Source organism: Cynoglossus semilaevis, chromosome 4 (genome assembly GCF_000523025.1).
Source record: "Cynoglossus semilaevis isolate Cse_v1.0 chromosome 4, Cse_v1.0, whole genome shotgun sequence".
Taxonomy (NCBI): domain Eukaryota; kingdom Metazoa; phylum Chordata; class Actinopteri; order Pleuronectiformes; family Cynoglossidae; genus Cynoglossus; species Cynoglossus semilaevis.
In genome coordinates this window covers 14,324,907-14,339,633 of record NC_024310.1, presented here as the reverse complement: position 1 = coordinate 14,339,633, position 14,727 = coordinate 14,324,907, and the positions used below count along the sequence as shown (strand labels likewise).

At 43.3% G+C, this 14,727-nt stretch overlaps 2 protein-coding genes and 1 long non-coding RNA gene across 4 annotated transcripts; 2 read left to right on the top strand and 1 right to left on the bottom strand.

The window, feature by feature from the left end:
* Window positions 1–3,144: 3,144 nt before the first annotated feature.
* acad8 (acyl-CoA dehydrogenase family, member 8) lies at window positions 3,145–7,035 on the top strand. The gene is made up of 11 exons (XM_008309465.3): window positions 3,145–3,307; window positions 3,664–3,764; window positions 3,849–4,018; window positions 4,109–4,218; window positions 4,473–4,549; window positions 4,623–4,760; window positions 4,857–4,992; window positions 5,185–5,282; window positions 5,363–5,515; window positions 5,608–5,710; window positions 6,328–7,035. The coding sequence occupies exons 1-11, from the start codon at window positions 3,211–3,213 to the stop codon at window positions 6,381–6,383; spliced, it is 1,239 nt and encodes a 412-aa protein (XP_008307687.1). The 5' UTR covers window positions 3,145–3,210; the 3' UTR covers window positions 6,384–7,035.
* Window positions 7,036–7,165: 130 nt separating this feature from the next.
* On the top strand, window positions 7,166–14,662 carry ints4 (integrator complex subunit 4). Of its 2 annotated transcripts, none has more exons than XM_008309471.3 (24): window positions 7,166–7,323; window positions 8,019–8,213; window positions 8,373–8,490; window positions 8,759–8,865; window positions 8,946–9,066; window positions 9,318–9,403; window positions 9,546–9,596; window positions 9,892–9,980; window positions 10,098–10,218; window positions 10,351–10,422; window positions 10,527–10,701; window positions 11,017–11,222; window positions 11,300–11,442; window positions 11,601–11,716; window positions 12,077–12,210; window positions 12,320–12,486; window positions 12,720–12,813; window positions 13,054–13,134; window positions 13,219–13,349; window positions 13,441–13,500; window positions 13,584–13,743; window positions 13,831–13,974; window positions 14,154–14,274; window positions 14,351–14,662. In XM_008309471.3, the coding sequence occupies exons 1-24, from the start codon at window positions 7,270–7,272 to the stop codon at window positions 14,542–14,544; spliced, it is 2,940 nt and encodes a 979-aa protein (XP_008307693.1). In that variant the 5' UTR covers window positions 7,166–7,269; the 3' UTR covers window positions 14,545–14,662. The 2 variants fall into 2 exon arrangements, with proteins under 2 accessions (XP_008307693.1, XP_008307692.1); XM_008309470.3 differs by having other exon boundaries at window positions 13,828–13,974.
* LOC112486936 (uncharacterized) lies at window positions 9,896–10,448 on the bottom strand. Its single transcript, XR_003049541.1, has 3 exons — window positions 10,342–10,448; window positions 10,106–10,215; window positions 9,896–10,031 (listed from the first exon to the last, which is right to left on the bottom strand). It is a non-coding gene; the product is annotated as an uncharacterized LOC112486936 (long non-coding RNA).
* Window positions 14,663–14,727: the final 65 nt, after the last annotated feature.

The following is a 14,727-nucleotide window of genomic DNA, read 5'->3' as shown; positions in this document are numbered from 1 at the left end:
CTGCTTTGGTTTTGCTGAAACTGGACTCTGGTCTTGATGAATAAAACATGCTGAGAACGCTGCAGGTGCAGAGCGAGTCTTTCAGCTGCTGAAGTGTTGAAAGGCGTCAGAACCAGACATAGAACTGGATCTGGACTGAGATTGACAGACTGGCTCAGCAGGAGGCGCAGACATGTTAAGACCTCAGCAGCAGCAGCTCCTGCTGCGTCCAGACCAGCCGCCGGTCTTTGGAAAGCCGTGGTTCTGGCAACGCAGCGGCAGCAGCATGGAGATCAGCCGTAGCCTGGCTCAGGTCATCGTGGAGATGCAGGAGGAGATCAAGAAGCTGGAGGCTGAGAACCAGCAGTTAAGAGGGAAACATGTTCAGCGAGGGTTTGGGCAGGCAGCGGGGCCACTGGTTCTTGAAGCTTCACCCTCCTCCTCCTCTTCCTCCTCCTCCTCGTCATCATCATCATCTGCTGTAGCAGCAGGACGTTGGGCACTGGACGAAAACCTGGCTGTCAACCTCAGGAGAAATGTGTCTGCACCGCTGCTGGAAGGACAGTTCAAAGGTCAGAGCTGCAGACAGTTGGCTGTGATTTCCCTGGACATTGTTGACATTGTCAAAAAGCTCAAACTTTGACTAGAACTTTGTTAAATAGTATGTTAAATATTCAACAGTGTGAGAATCATCATCGTCATAGTCTCCCACACCAAGGTCCATAGAGAAAATCAGTGGTTTTAGCTCACGGACTGGCCCACTAGTGGCGCTTTGGCCCAGAGGCAATGGCTCTGTCATTGGTGTGGAACCCCAGGATTCACCTCCTGGACAAGTTCGAATCTCAGTTAGGGCGGTTGGTACCTTCCAGTGGACTCACCACCTGCAGGAAGGTTTAGGTATGGTGCAATGTGATTTGTGTGGAGACTGCTGCCCCCGCAACCCTGTAACGGATAAGCGGATGAAAATGAATAAATGAATGAATGACTGGCCCACTAGTGCCTCCTGTGGTCATGTAGTCTCCCAGCTGTATATCTGAACAGAGGATTTTAAACAGTTTTGTCACAGTGTAACACATTTGAACTGAGATTGTACTCCCTTGTTGTGTTGGTCGGCATCTGCCCCACTTTTTTGATCTCTGACCTCTGTACAGGCTGAATAGCCTGTTGGCTTTGGGATAAATTGTGGAGGTCAAAGGTTAAAAGATATCATGTGTTGACTGGTTGTGTACATTTATCAGACAGGACTGTAGTAGAGAGGGGAAGAGAGGGAAATGTTCTAAAGTACTTTGCTGTTGTTTCCTTTGTTTTTATAGGAAAAGATGTGATGACAGTGCGACGTTACTCTGTCAGCTCACAGCTTTCAGACATGACGCTGACAGAGAGGCAGACAGACAGAATGAGAAGCACTGATTCTGGATGGAGACGCCTGAAGGAAGAATTTCAGCTGAGGAACCATGGCTTCAGTGGTGCAGCCAGAGGAGGCGCTGTTGGAGCAGGCATGGTCAGAGGAGACATCGTTGAAGTGAACAGTAGACACTTGCTGCAGGAGTATGTCCATAAAAACAGGTACAGAGCCAGGAATAGTCTGCTGACAGCTGCTGCTGCTGCTGTGATGTGGAATAGTGTGACCTGTAGTTCTTTTCAAACCACTGACATCATCACTTTACACCTGTTACATGCTCCGTTGACCAATCAGAGCAGTTCATCAACCTGCTAATAATTGTGACAGTTTGATTCTGGACAGTTCTAAGCCTGGTGCAGCTCATTTTCATCAGGCTGAGTGTGGAGGGCATTGAACCCACAACCTTCTGGGTGGAAGACAAACACTTACTCCCCCTGCTGTAAGAGTTTTCCAAACTTTCACATGAACATACAGACCAGCCAGGTCACGGGTCAAAGTGTCTGATTTACGTGTTTTCTCCTCTGTGCCGATGTTGAACAGTTTCATCCTCTGCTGAACTTCTCTTCTCTTTTTCTTCTTTGAGGTCCAAAGTAAAAACGGTGACGTTCCTTCTGCCTGTTGATGATATTTACACCAACCGTCCAGTTCTGAGAAAACACCAGGAGGAACCGACGCTCTCAGAGCTGGACTCCGTAACAGAGACTGACTCCTAGAGGAGAGTTCTTCTTGAAAAGTTCTGTTTCAGATGAAGGGAGAGTTTGTGGTCAGAACCAGTAACACCTTGACCTGGGTCAGACTTTGTAGCTGCTGATCACTTGTTTCATCACACCTGACCTGGACCCAAGACCAGACTTTGGTTTCAGACACACACATGACAATTAGAACAACTCCAGCAAAATCTTCTTACATCGATCCCAGTCAGAACCAGGTGAATCCTCTCCTTCTGGGTCAGGGTCATCCCAGCCTGAACTAAAAAAACAAAACAAAAGAAGCCTGACTCTGCTTTCAGTTCTGACCCACACTGCCCTCTGCTGCCCGGTCAATCACGTGTTCAAACTCAAACCCAAACCTGACACTGTTTTCGTTCAGACGTTTGACCCAGATACGCCTCCAGGTGGCAGCGTTTGCTTTCAGTCCTCCATTATTCATTTCTTTTTTCACGTGATAAACTCAAGGTTTGATTATGTTTTCATTTTAATCACCCGTTTATTAATTTAAAAACATGACCTACGTTTCTACACCAAATATATTTTTATTTGTATATCTGCCTTTTATTTTCAGGAGAAAATAAAACAATAGTTAACAATAATTGTAATTTGATATGTAGGAATGTGAATGTGTTTGTATGTATGTGTGATCTGTTTATAAGTCAACAGCAAATATGTAATGCTTATCCAAAGGTACCACCCACCACACACACTGCTCTAGTCTATTCTAAACTGTCTCTTTATACAACAAACTTAAAACGTACAATTGATGAATAAAAAAATTAACTTGTATAAGATACACACGGGACTTAAGGTGTAATGGCAGAGTCATTTGCTATAATAACAAAGTTATAAAAACATTAGCTGTACCGTTACAGACTGAAGAGAGTGTAGACACAAAGAGTTGTTTGTTTGTTTGTTTTTTGCTTTGTTTACCCGACACATAAAGCTGAGTCAGTGAACGTAGGTGCATTTTCACAGGAATGTGGCAAAATAGCGTCACCAGTCGGCAAAAAAATATATCACAAGTGTTCTTCCTCGTCTTTTTCTTCTTCAACTATTACCCAGCAGCCTGAGCGGTGGGGGCGCGTCTGTGACGTTAAGGGGGCAGCGGCATCAAAGATGGCGGCGGTCTGGTCGATGAGCCGCAGGTTCATAATTAGAAGTTATAATCCCTTTGTCAATAGTGTCAGAAGAGGATTTTCTTCGTGTATCGATCGTGAGTTAAGATGATGATTCACATGAGCTGAAATCAGAAAAAAAATTTTTTTGGAACGACATAAAATAAGTTTTCAGTGTTTGACATTTCTGATCCAATGTTGACTCACTAACATTTATTATTCTTTCTGCTGTTTGATGTTGTTAACTTTGGTCTTAGTATTTGATATACCAACATTAGGCACACTTTTAATTATGTTGGTTGTCTTTGACTTTCAGTTTTCTTCAGTCTTTTTTGGACCGATTGAAGCAGTGCTGTGTGTTTGTCTAATGCATGGAGCTATGTGTCAGACCACAGTTTATTTTCATTGACGAATGTTTGAGGTGCATCATCGTTAAAGTTCTGTCCTCCTTCAGCTTCTGACGGACTTACAGATGAACAGAAAGAGTTCCAGAAAGTGGCTTTTGACTTTGCAGCCAATGAAATGGCTCCTCACATGGCAGAATGGGACCAGAAGGTAAAATAATCTGGGATTTTTTTTCTGCTCAAGCCTCAGTATTAATATAAAAGTACAAAAGAATTTGTGTTTGTTTCATTTCAGGAAATCTTTCCAGTGAAGACAATGCAGAAAGCAGCCCAACTGGGTTTTGGAGGGATCTATGTCAGTCCAGATGTGGGCGGGTCGGGTCTTTCTCGTCTCGATACGTCAGTCATCTTTGAGGCCTTGTCCACCGGCTGCGTCAGCACCACAGCCTACATCAGTATCCACAAGTACACTGCCTTCCATCCATGATAACTGTGCGTTGAAACAGACGGTCTGTGAGTCTGACTTTGATTTGCTGCCACGTTCTTTTCTTACAGCATGTGTGCCTGGATGATCGACACATTTGGAAGCGACGAGCAGCGACACAAGTTCTGTCCTGATCTCTGCACCATGGAGAAGTTTGCTTCCTACTGTCTCACTGAACCAGGTCCAGACTTAATTCTTGTTGAAGCTAGTCCTGGTCCTAGGTTCAGGGCTGAGATTTTGGAAATTCAACGTTTTGCTCTGTTCATGTAGTTTCAACTCTTATGATTTGCATGAACATGTCTTGGAACACTCTAGAATTTAAAGCACTAGAACTGTTTAAATGAACTGTTTCCATACATTGATTCTCAGGTTCACAAAGTTGTCAGTTATTTTGAGTCTGTTTCTGTTCTTTGTCCTCATCTGTCCTGACCTCAGGCAGTGGAAGCGATGCTGCTTCTCTGTTGACCTCAGCACAGCAGAGTGGGGACCATTATGTCCTGAACGGTTCTAAGGTGTGTTCATCAGACACAAAACTCTGCCATCGTGGGATTTTGACTTCACATAGTTCTTCTGATGTTTCTGCAGGCCTTCATCAGCGGTGGAGGAGAGGCAGACGTTTACGTGGTCATGTGCAGAACAGGAGGACAGGGACCTAAAGGCATTTCCTGTCTGCTGGTGGAGAAGGGAAGTCCAGGACTCAGCTTTGGAAAAAAAGAAAAGAAGGTAGAGCTTTAAAACAAAGTTTTCATACGGTGCCTTTCTGAGGCAGTAGAACATCACGGTCACTGAGTCAGGTGTTCTCTCTGATGTGTTCTTCAGGTGGGCTGGAATTCTCAGCCCACCAGAGCCGTGATCTTTGAGGACTGTGTAGTTCCTGTGGAGAATCTACTGGGTGAAGAAGGACAAGGATTTAGCATCGCCATGAAAGGTCTTAATGGGGGCCGGATCAACATTGGTGAGGATGAGGAAGGATTTTCCCTAGATCAGGAATATAGTCTGGATTTACAGAGCTTTTCTAGAACTGGTCACCAGTCAAAGATCTGACATCTCCAACAGTCAAGTGGAGGTTGGACTCTGCACTGATCACTGAAACAGTTCTCCACTGCATCTCTGTGCATTGATAAGGTCACATGATGTGTGTCCACAGCCTCCTGCTCTTTAGGTGCTGCTCACGCCTGTGTTCACCTGGCCCGCGATCATCTGCTGGTACGGAAGCAGTTTGGAGAAAGTCTCTCTAACAACCAGGTCAGTTTCAATGAGGTTGGTCCCGTGACTCCAGGGAAAGTACCTAAGAACTGTTCTGTTTGTCCCTGTTTTTTTTTAAGTTCCTTCAGTTCAAACTCGCTGAGATGGCAACTCGTTTGATGGCGTCACGCCTCCTAGTGCGGGAGGCTGCAACTGCACTGCAGCAGAACCGAGCCAACGCCGTGTCTCTGTGTTCCATGGCCAAACTGTTTGCAACCGACGAGTGTTTTAACGTCAGTCTGAAAAGTTGCTCTTGTTGCTGCTGTTCTTTGCAGATGAACTAGGTTCACAGTTCTCTGACTGTTGCCACTGTTTTTGGTTCCAGATCTGTAACCAGGCTCTGCAGATGCACGGTGGCTATGGTTATCTGAAAGACTATGCTGTGCAGCAGTTTGTTCGTGACATCAGAGTCCATCAGATCCTGGAAGGTAAGTGCTGGAAATCCTTGAAAGTAAATGTTTTCCAATTTTAGAAGTTGAAATATATTTGAGAATATCAGACTGTGATGATGAGCAGGAGGAGGCTGGTGGTGGTGGTGGTGGTGGTGATGATGATGATCACACCCACATTCACACTAATGTCTTTTGCAGTGAATTATAAGCCCAAGCTATACAATTCTGGACAGTGGTCCACCACCCAAACGTTTTACATGTGGTTTGTTATGTAACCACATCACAGTTCACTTCAAACAATTTAGAGTGTTGAACTGGTGACTTTCTTCCAGACCAAGGTACTATCCTGCTATCCTCCACTCCATTCTACCATTGTCACATTAGAGCAAAAATACTTATTAACTTCAGAACTGAGTCCTGGAAGGTCCTAGAGATTGGTCTGAAAGAGGCCAAAGATCTGGGTCCTAACAATAATGACCATAATAAAAGTAATAAACAAAGAAAGAAAAGAAAAAGAAAAGGGACCTTCAAAGATTCAGAACTGGACCTGGAAAATTTCAGAACATGATTCTAACACTGAATGTTTGAAAGGTACCACAGACGTCTTTGAGTGTAAACTGACGTTTTCACTTCTTTTTGTTTGTTTGTTGAAGGAACAAATGAGGTGATGAGGATGATAATCTCCAGAAATCTTCTTACTGAGTCCTGATCTGAGGTCATCACTACTTCTTTGAGCTGTTCCTTGTGAACTGTGTGGAACTGATGATTGTGTGTTGTCCTTTTGTTTGCTGAAAGTTCTCACGTTTCTGATGTTGTTTCTTATGACCATTGTGAGTCAGTAACTTCAGTCACAATTACATAGCTATAGGTCAATTAGTGCAACCGACAGGTCAAACTGTCAATGGACACTCCTCATGTACATATTTTTTTTAGGATTTGTATTATTTAGAAGAATTCTTTCATTTTGACCTGAAGATGTGGTTCTTTTCCATTTTCAAATGAAGCTGCTGTGTTTTATTTCACTCCTAATGTAAAAAAAAAAAAAAAAAATTAAAGTTTGGAGAAAATAATTGATCCCATTCATGAAGATATTTTCTTTCAAACGTTGATACTGATTGATTGTTTTCATGTCTTAATGGGTGGAAACACAATTTCAATATGAGATATCACAATGATGTTTACATGATTTTTATTTGTACATAACCAATGCCAACCATTTATTTATAATTATTAGTATAAATAACAATGGTATCCCCAGGTCTACAGTGTGTGTGTGTGACCAGGGCTGGGGGCTCTCTGAAACATAGTTTTCAACTATAAACAGTTGCTAAACAGAGGAGTGCTTTTTGGGGTAATTTGACTTGACATTGTATGATGTATAAATGAAATATATTGTAAAATACATAACTTAATATTTGAATTATAATACAGTTTAACACGCATCATGTATAGTTGGTTTTATTCGAGCTTCGTTGCGGTACGTGAATGCGTCACAGCATTCACCATAACACCAGAGACAGGAAGTAGCTGCTTGCACAGCGCTGGTACAGAATAATGGTGTTTCATGCAGCCAAGCTAAATATCTTACCGTGAACATGGCAGCCCACCTAAAAAGGCGTGTTTATGAGGAGTTTTCTAAAGTTGTTCAGGTAGACTCGTGTTTTTATCTGATCACTGCTGCATGTGTTCTCTGTGGAGTTTAACTGAAGGTGTCCGCGATGTTTTACAAACTGATACTTTGTCATCAGTTTGCTGCTGCTAAATGCTAACTGACACAAGGCGCTAAGACAGATTCTTACCGTTTATTTAATTTTGTCTTTAACACAGCTTATCTATTCATGTTTATTAAAGTATGTTTGTTGGTTTGGTTGAGTTCTACTCTGCTAACATTTTAAACCAAAAATAAACAAACAAATAAATACACGAACTCTTTAGTAATTGTCAGATATTTACCCTTTTCATTTAGTCTACAGCTACAGTTAGAGGTTTTGTGTATAATAAAATGTTCTCCTATTTGTATTTAGGAGGACATTTTATTATGCGCAAAACCTCTAACGGTGTGAACAGCCCCTTTCAACTGAAATAGAAAATGTTACCAAATATTATGCCAATCAAATCTTTATAATTAGTTAAATAAGTTCATTCAATTGAACTTACTTTATAAAAAAAACAATTTAAACTACATAACGTACAAATAAATTATATATTTTTGCTGACAGGTAACACAGACTGATTGGTGATTTCAGTTTTAATGCACATGAATGCCAAAGAATAATCATTGAAGCTTTTTGTCCAACACATTTTTGTTTCAAGGTTTTAAATTCTAGACATTCCCTTCTTACAGATCCATCATGAAGAAGCTCCAGCCAAGAAGCTGCGGCTGTCCAAACCCAGCAAATCTGCAGCTCTGCATATTGATCTCTGTAAAACTACCAACTCCACTGATGCGTTACAGTACCTGCTGCAGTTCGCACGCAAGCCTGTAGAGGCAGAGAGCGTGGAGGGTGTGGTTAGGATCCTGTTGGAGTATTACTATAAGGTGAATACATACAGAGAGCTATGGAATAAACTAAAGACTGATCCATAGAGATCTTTAATGTTTTTAATCCAAGTGTATTTCTGAGATGTAAGATATTTTTGCAATTATGATTGCATAATAATGATTGTGTTGATGATGGTATTCTTCTTCTTCTTTTAGGAGACAGACAACTCTGTGAGATTAAAGATCGCCTCTCTGCTGGGTCTTCTGTCAAAAACCCAGGGTTTCAGTCCTGATTGCATTGTGGACGATGCCATCAACACACTGGTCAATGAAAGTGAGATTAATCACAATTTATTTTGTTCACTTTCAGAATCTCTTCTCATCTGCATGAAAAATACTGGTGTTTGTTTGTAGCGTTATTCAGATTGTTTATGTAAATATTTTCTTATATTTTCATTGAAACTATTTTAAGGATTTTTGTAATGAAAATACAATTTCTTAAAGTCATGCCACCTATTCCAGTATCATCTAAACAATTGCATTTTCTTAAAGGATGTTTGTAGAGATCTTTAAGTTCTCTCTGTCTCTCTCTGGCTCTGCAGAGTCGCATCAGGTTCTCGCTCAGCTACTGGACACTCTGCTGGTCATTGGTTCACAACTTCCTGAGAGTCCTTCAGTCAGACAGATGCTAGTAGAGGTGGCCTGCAAGGTAACACACACACAGACACACTCACAAACACAAAGTTCTTCAGAAATCTGTAACTCTTGGTGTGTGGTTCTTCTTTAAAGCACTTGTCTGATTCCTACTTTGGGGTGAGGAACAAGTGCCTCCAGCTCCTTGGCTGTCTTGGTCTGGTGGACACTCCTCTCAACAAGGACAGTGATGGAGTAGGAACACTGAGGCACACAGGTGTGGAGACTATTTAAAGACCTAGAATGTAGGACACATTTGATGTGAGTTGACTGCAGCTGTGGTTTGGTGTGAGGTGGTGCTGTAAACCACTGGTCACTGAGAGAGCAGCAGAATGAAGAGGAGCAGGTTTAACACAAAGCTTTGCCTGTTCATAAACTACACCCTTGATTTCAGTTGTTGTTGTTGTTGTTGTTGTCCACCGACTTGTGACGTGACTTTTAATATTTTTCACTCTGGTTGATTTCCAGGAGCACAGAGAGATGTTCAGACCATCATCAGTGATTACTTTGGAGACCAGGACCCTAGAGTTCGTACTGCAGCCATTAAAGCCATGGTAGCACATTTGAATTCCTAAAACTAACAATGAAACTATCATTGCCTCAGTGGACAAAACACTGTCCATAATATAATATATAAACTTTTTTAAATATATTATTCTCTTTGTTCTGTTGTGTGCTATACATTTTTTAAATCAGCTGCAGCTCCATGAGAGAGGAATGAAGATCCAGCAGATCATATATGATCAGGTACCAGCTCCTATTGAATTATTTTTCACACATGTGCTAGAAAAGCCCAGAGAGTTTAGTCTGGAATCTTTAGTTTGAGTTCAACTGTGACAGGGTGAGTTCTGAAGTTAGACCCAGGGTTCAACATGTCCAACGATAAACAATTTGAGGTCACATGATCTTCATTTGGTCTGAGAAGTGTCTGAATGAAAACACTTGTTGTGTTTACACTACGGTAACATACAGTGGCATCATGGGAAATGTCATTTGTCTCAGTGTGAACCATCTCTGGTGCTTTGCTTTCCCATGTCCTCAGGCCTGCAGGCTGCTGTCAGATGACTATGAGCAAGTTCGTTCTGCAGCTGTTCAGATGGTTTGGGTGCTGAGTCAGCTGTATCCAGAAAGGTGGGAGGACACAGTTGTCTGTCGTCAGTGTGCTGCTACTGTTGTTTAGTTCTATTTAAAAAAAACAAAACATGCTGCGTTAAGTCTTTGCTCTGACCAGTTTCTTCCTCCAATCAGCATTGTACCTATTCCATCATCCAATGAGGAGATTCGACTGGTTGATGATGCATTTGGAAAGATCAGTCACATGGTCAGTGATGGTTCCTGGATGGTTCGGGTGCAGGCTGGAAAAACGCTGGTGAGGGAAGCGAAATAAAAATGGGAAAAAATGGAAACAAACAGGAGAAAACACTGCGTATGTTTGTGTCTTTCTCTGTGTGTGTGTGTCTGTGTGTGTGTGTGTGTGTGTGTGTGTGTGTACGGGTGTCAGGGTTCCATGCTGCAGGTCAGTCCTCACTTCCTGGAGCAGACTCTGGACAAGAAACTGATGTCTGATCTGAGAGTGAGTAAAGACTTGTCAGATAATAAATGTAATTGATTAAACTAATCCCACTGGATTACTCTAACAAACCATTTAATAATCTGCCTTTGTGTGGTCTGGTCCAGAGGAAGCGTACAGCCCATGAAAGAGCCAAGGAGCTGTTTGCTTCAGGAGAGTTTTCCTCAGGCAGGAAGTGGGCTGACGACGCTCCCAAAGAAAAATTGGACACGAACACGGTCAACCTCATCGCCTCGGGGGCCTGTGGGGCTTTTGTCCACGGCCTGGAGGATGAGATGTTTGGTATGGAAACCACACAGAAGGCACACATGGGGTTTAATAGAAAACACCAGGGGCATGGACCACATGCATGCAGGCTGACTTCTGGTGCGGTTCATCTGTTAGCGTTGACTGCGTTTTATGTGAAGCTTAATTCAATTCTAAATGCAGTTTAACAGATAGACAGAATGATGTCCACTGTACATCAATAGTTTTTAATATTTACCTCCCAAAGGCTTCTGTTTAAAGATTTAAATACTCAGCCATGACGTTTACCCTCCCCTTCTCTATATACAGCAGGTCAGTATCACAGTTGTCCAACTCCCTCCTGATTTTCAGAGGTCCGTATTGCAGCAGTGGACGCCCTGTGCCAGTTGGCCCGGTCCTCTCCAAGCTTTGCAGAAAAGTGTCTGGACTTCCTGGTGGACATGTTCAACGATGAGATTGAAGAAGTGAGGCTCCAGTCCATCCATGCCCTGAGAGAAATCTCCACACACATCACCCTGAGGGAGGACCAGCTGGACACGGTGCTGGCTGTGTTAGAGGTAAACACAAGGAACCAGGTTCCAGCACACGCCTCTCTGAAAGAACCACAGACCATTAAGTTAATCTTTGTGTCCAGGACTCGTCGCGAGACATCAGAGAAGCTCTCCATGAGCTGCTGTGTTTCACCAACGTCTCCACCAAAGAGTGTATCCAGCTGGCTCTGTTGGAACTGCTGAAGAACCTCAACAAGTATCCTACTGACCGCAACTCCGTCTGGAAGTAAGAGACTGTCTGTGTATAAACACTGACCTAAAAATGTAACTCTGGTGTTTCTCTGCAGATGATAGGACTGACTGACTGTCTCTGAGTCTGACTGTCTGTCTGCCTGTCTTTCTTACTGTCTGTGGTGCAATGTTATTTCCTTTTTCTGATTTCAGGTGTCTAAAGTTTCTGGGTTCTCGTCACCCGACACTTGTACTTCCCTTGGTTTCTGAGCTGCTCAGCACACACCCGTACTTTGACACTCCAGAGCCTGACATGGACGACCCGGCCTGTATCCTGCTGACAGATCAAGTCATTCATCCTTATACTGTTCCCAGTCTACCACTGAATCCTAACCACCCAGCATTAATATTAGCAACAACGACAATAATAATGAATAGTAATAATGATAATAACAATAATAATAGTAGTAATCAAAAATAAACTGTGTCTTTTTCCAGTATAATGTCCAGTGAATAACCAGAGAAAGACTTTAGAACCAACAACACACTCAGGGACAGAGTGTTACAGTGTTTCCTGAAGAGCCGAATTCCAGTTCAAACTGAAACCGGCTCTTGTAGAACGTTCTAGCACTGTTGTCTTCTGGTCTTTTGGAACCGTGTCTTGTTTTTTCCTGACTCTTGTCCTGCAGACATCGCGGTGCTGGTTCTGGTGTTCAACGCTGCTCCGTCATGTCCCACCATGCCAGCACTCTTCTCCGATCACACCTTCAGACACTACGCATACCTGAGGGACAGCCTGTCCCACCTCGTACCCCCGCTGAGAGTGAGACCTGTAGTGTTGTTGTTGTTGTTGTTGTTGATGATGCTGTGACTTTGCAGACTACAGTCAGAAACACTGTTGACACAGGGGTTGGTCTTCTCATGGGTTTCAGCTGCCAGGCAGGAAGCAGGTCTATGGTCTAGACTCTGTGGACTCGGGCTCTGGTCCAGGTTCTGTGGAGTCAGCTCAGGTCTTTCTTCAACAGAGTCTGAACAGAGTCAGCACCATTCAGAACCTGGAGGCTCCAGGATCCCAGGACCTGCTCAACTTTACTATAAGGTTTAGAGCCTTTTGATGAGATAACCTTCAGGTCTAGGTTTTATTAAAGAGTGTTTAATAAAAACACTGTAATAGAATGAGTTACAGGATTTGATCAAGAAAAGACAATTGTGTTGCTACTGACCTTAATGAACCTCTGCTCCATTAACTACATCCATCTGATCTGTGTAGTTTTTTTATGTGGCCTCAATACTGTAGCTGAGCTACTTTCTAATTTGACCTTTGACATTCAGAGACCTGCAGAGACTTGGAGAACTGCAACCTGAACTGGCTGGAGCTGCTGATTTCTGTGCCACATATCTGCGCTGTCAGCTGCTGCTGATGAAGGTAGGGTTTTAGTGTCTACATGTGTGCGTGTCTACTGTGGTGTTTGTGAAAGAACCTCACATGTATGAGAAATAGATGGGGCTGCGGTCGTAGGCGAGGACCTCAAGCCCTCCAATCAATTGAATCATCAACTCTAGGTACTCAAGGTTCTAGAACTGTGAGACATTGGTGAGATCTCCACTATGTGGTTCTGGTCCAACTATTACTGTATGATCTTTGACCCTAATCATTTCTCCTCAGGCTCTGCAGGAGAAGCTGTGGAACTTGGCTGTTCCTCTGTGCCTCAAACAGAACGTCACTGCAACAGCAGCAGCTCAGCAGGTCAGTCCTCTCCGACCGTACCACACTTACATCAGCAGGTGGTGTGATTTAACTCTCAGTCTGTGTTTGTGTGTGTGTGTGTAGATCTTGGAGGAAACATATAAGCTGGAGTTTCTGTACAGTGGTTTGGAGAACAGACAGGTGGCCTCTATACATCATGTCCGTTTACAGGCCAAAGCTCTGCAGCTCATCCTGACGGCACGCACTAAACAGGGGTCAGTGGTTCACACACACACACATGCAGCTTTCACTGGAGGTGGACCACAGATCAGTTCAGGTCTAAGTACCTGTTTCTCTTGTCCTCAGGTTGGATCTTCTGATGAGCAGCTGTGAAAAGTTTTTACAGGAGATTGATTCTTTTCAAAGGTGAAGTTTTGACTTTTTTTTAAATCCACATTTCTTTCTTATTCAGCTGAACTTTCTGCACCCTTTCTCTTTCTATGAACCAGGCTATTCCTGACAGAGTTGCCTCACCTCCAGGACAGTTTTGTGGATAAGCTGCTGGAGCTGATGCCTCGACTGTCGAACTGTAAACCAGCAGAACTGGTGAAGATCCTGCAGACCACGCTCAGACAGAGTGGCCTGCTGCAGCTCCAACTGCCTAATCAGGTGGAAAGAAACGTAAACACTGCTGTTTTTACACCAATGAAAAGTCTGTTCTCTTGTTTGAATTCTCATTTCCTCACCTCTCAGCAGATCCACCGGGCCACAGCCACCATCATAGAGCCCACAGGGGAGTCTGACAATCCGCTGCGCTTTACATCTGGCCTGGTGGTGGCACTCGATATTGATGCAACGCTGGAACACATCCAGGATCCTCAGAAGAGTGTCAAGGTCCAGGTCGGTTTCAAACATCTTCATGAGACATGTCCAGACAGCTGGTTTGTCTTTGTCCTCTGAGCCAAGGTCATGGCTGGACAAATAGAGAGATAACTCCAAGTGGAGATGAACATTGTCCCCTGTGCTGTGCTGCTGTTTAAATGGTTCATGCATGTTTTGATGTCATGTTCCATCTGCAGGTTCTTTATCCTGATGGACAGAGTCATGTGATCCATCCTAAACCTGGAGACTTCAGAAAGCCTGGTCCTCACAGACACAGACTCATCACACAAGTGTACCTTTCACACACAGCATGGACAGGTGAGTTTAACACACACACTCACACACTTGGTGTTTTAAAAAAAGTTGTAAAGTCTCTTTTTTTTTTTTTTTTCAGAACCTTCTCAGATTGAAGTGCGCCTCCTCCTGGCCTATAGCTCCTCCTCCTTTTCCTCGCTCTCATCTTTGGCAGTTAACCAGTGGAGTGAAAGCATGGACAGTGTACCACCATCAGAGGCCGCTGTTGAAGGAACCATCGAGTTGAGTAAAGCAGTCAAAGTTTTCATCATGCCTAAACCTGCCCGACGATGAAGACTGCTGACAGGAAGAGGAGAGCAGTCACACTGAGGAGGTGCTGTTACTCCTCACGTCTCTGTGCTTGTACTTTTTACTTTAGTTTTTTTTTTTCATAAAGACAGATGTGACCCACTGGTGAAGTTTGATTTCTGATGATAATCATTTACATCATGATGAGGTTTGAACTTCCAGATAAGG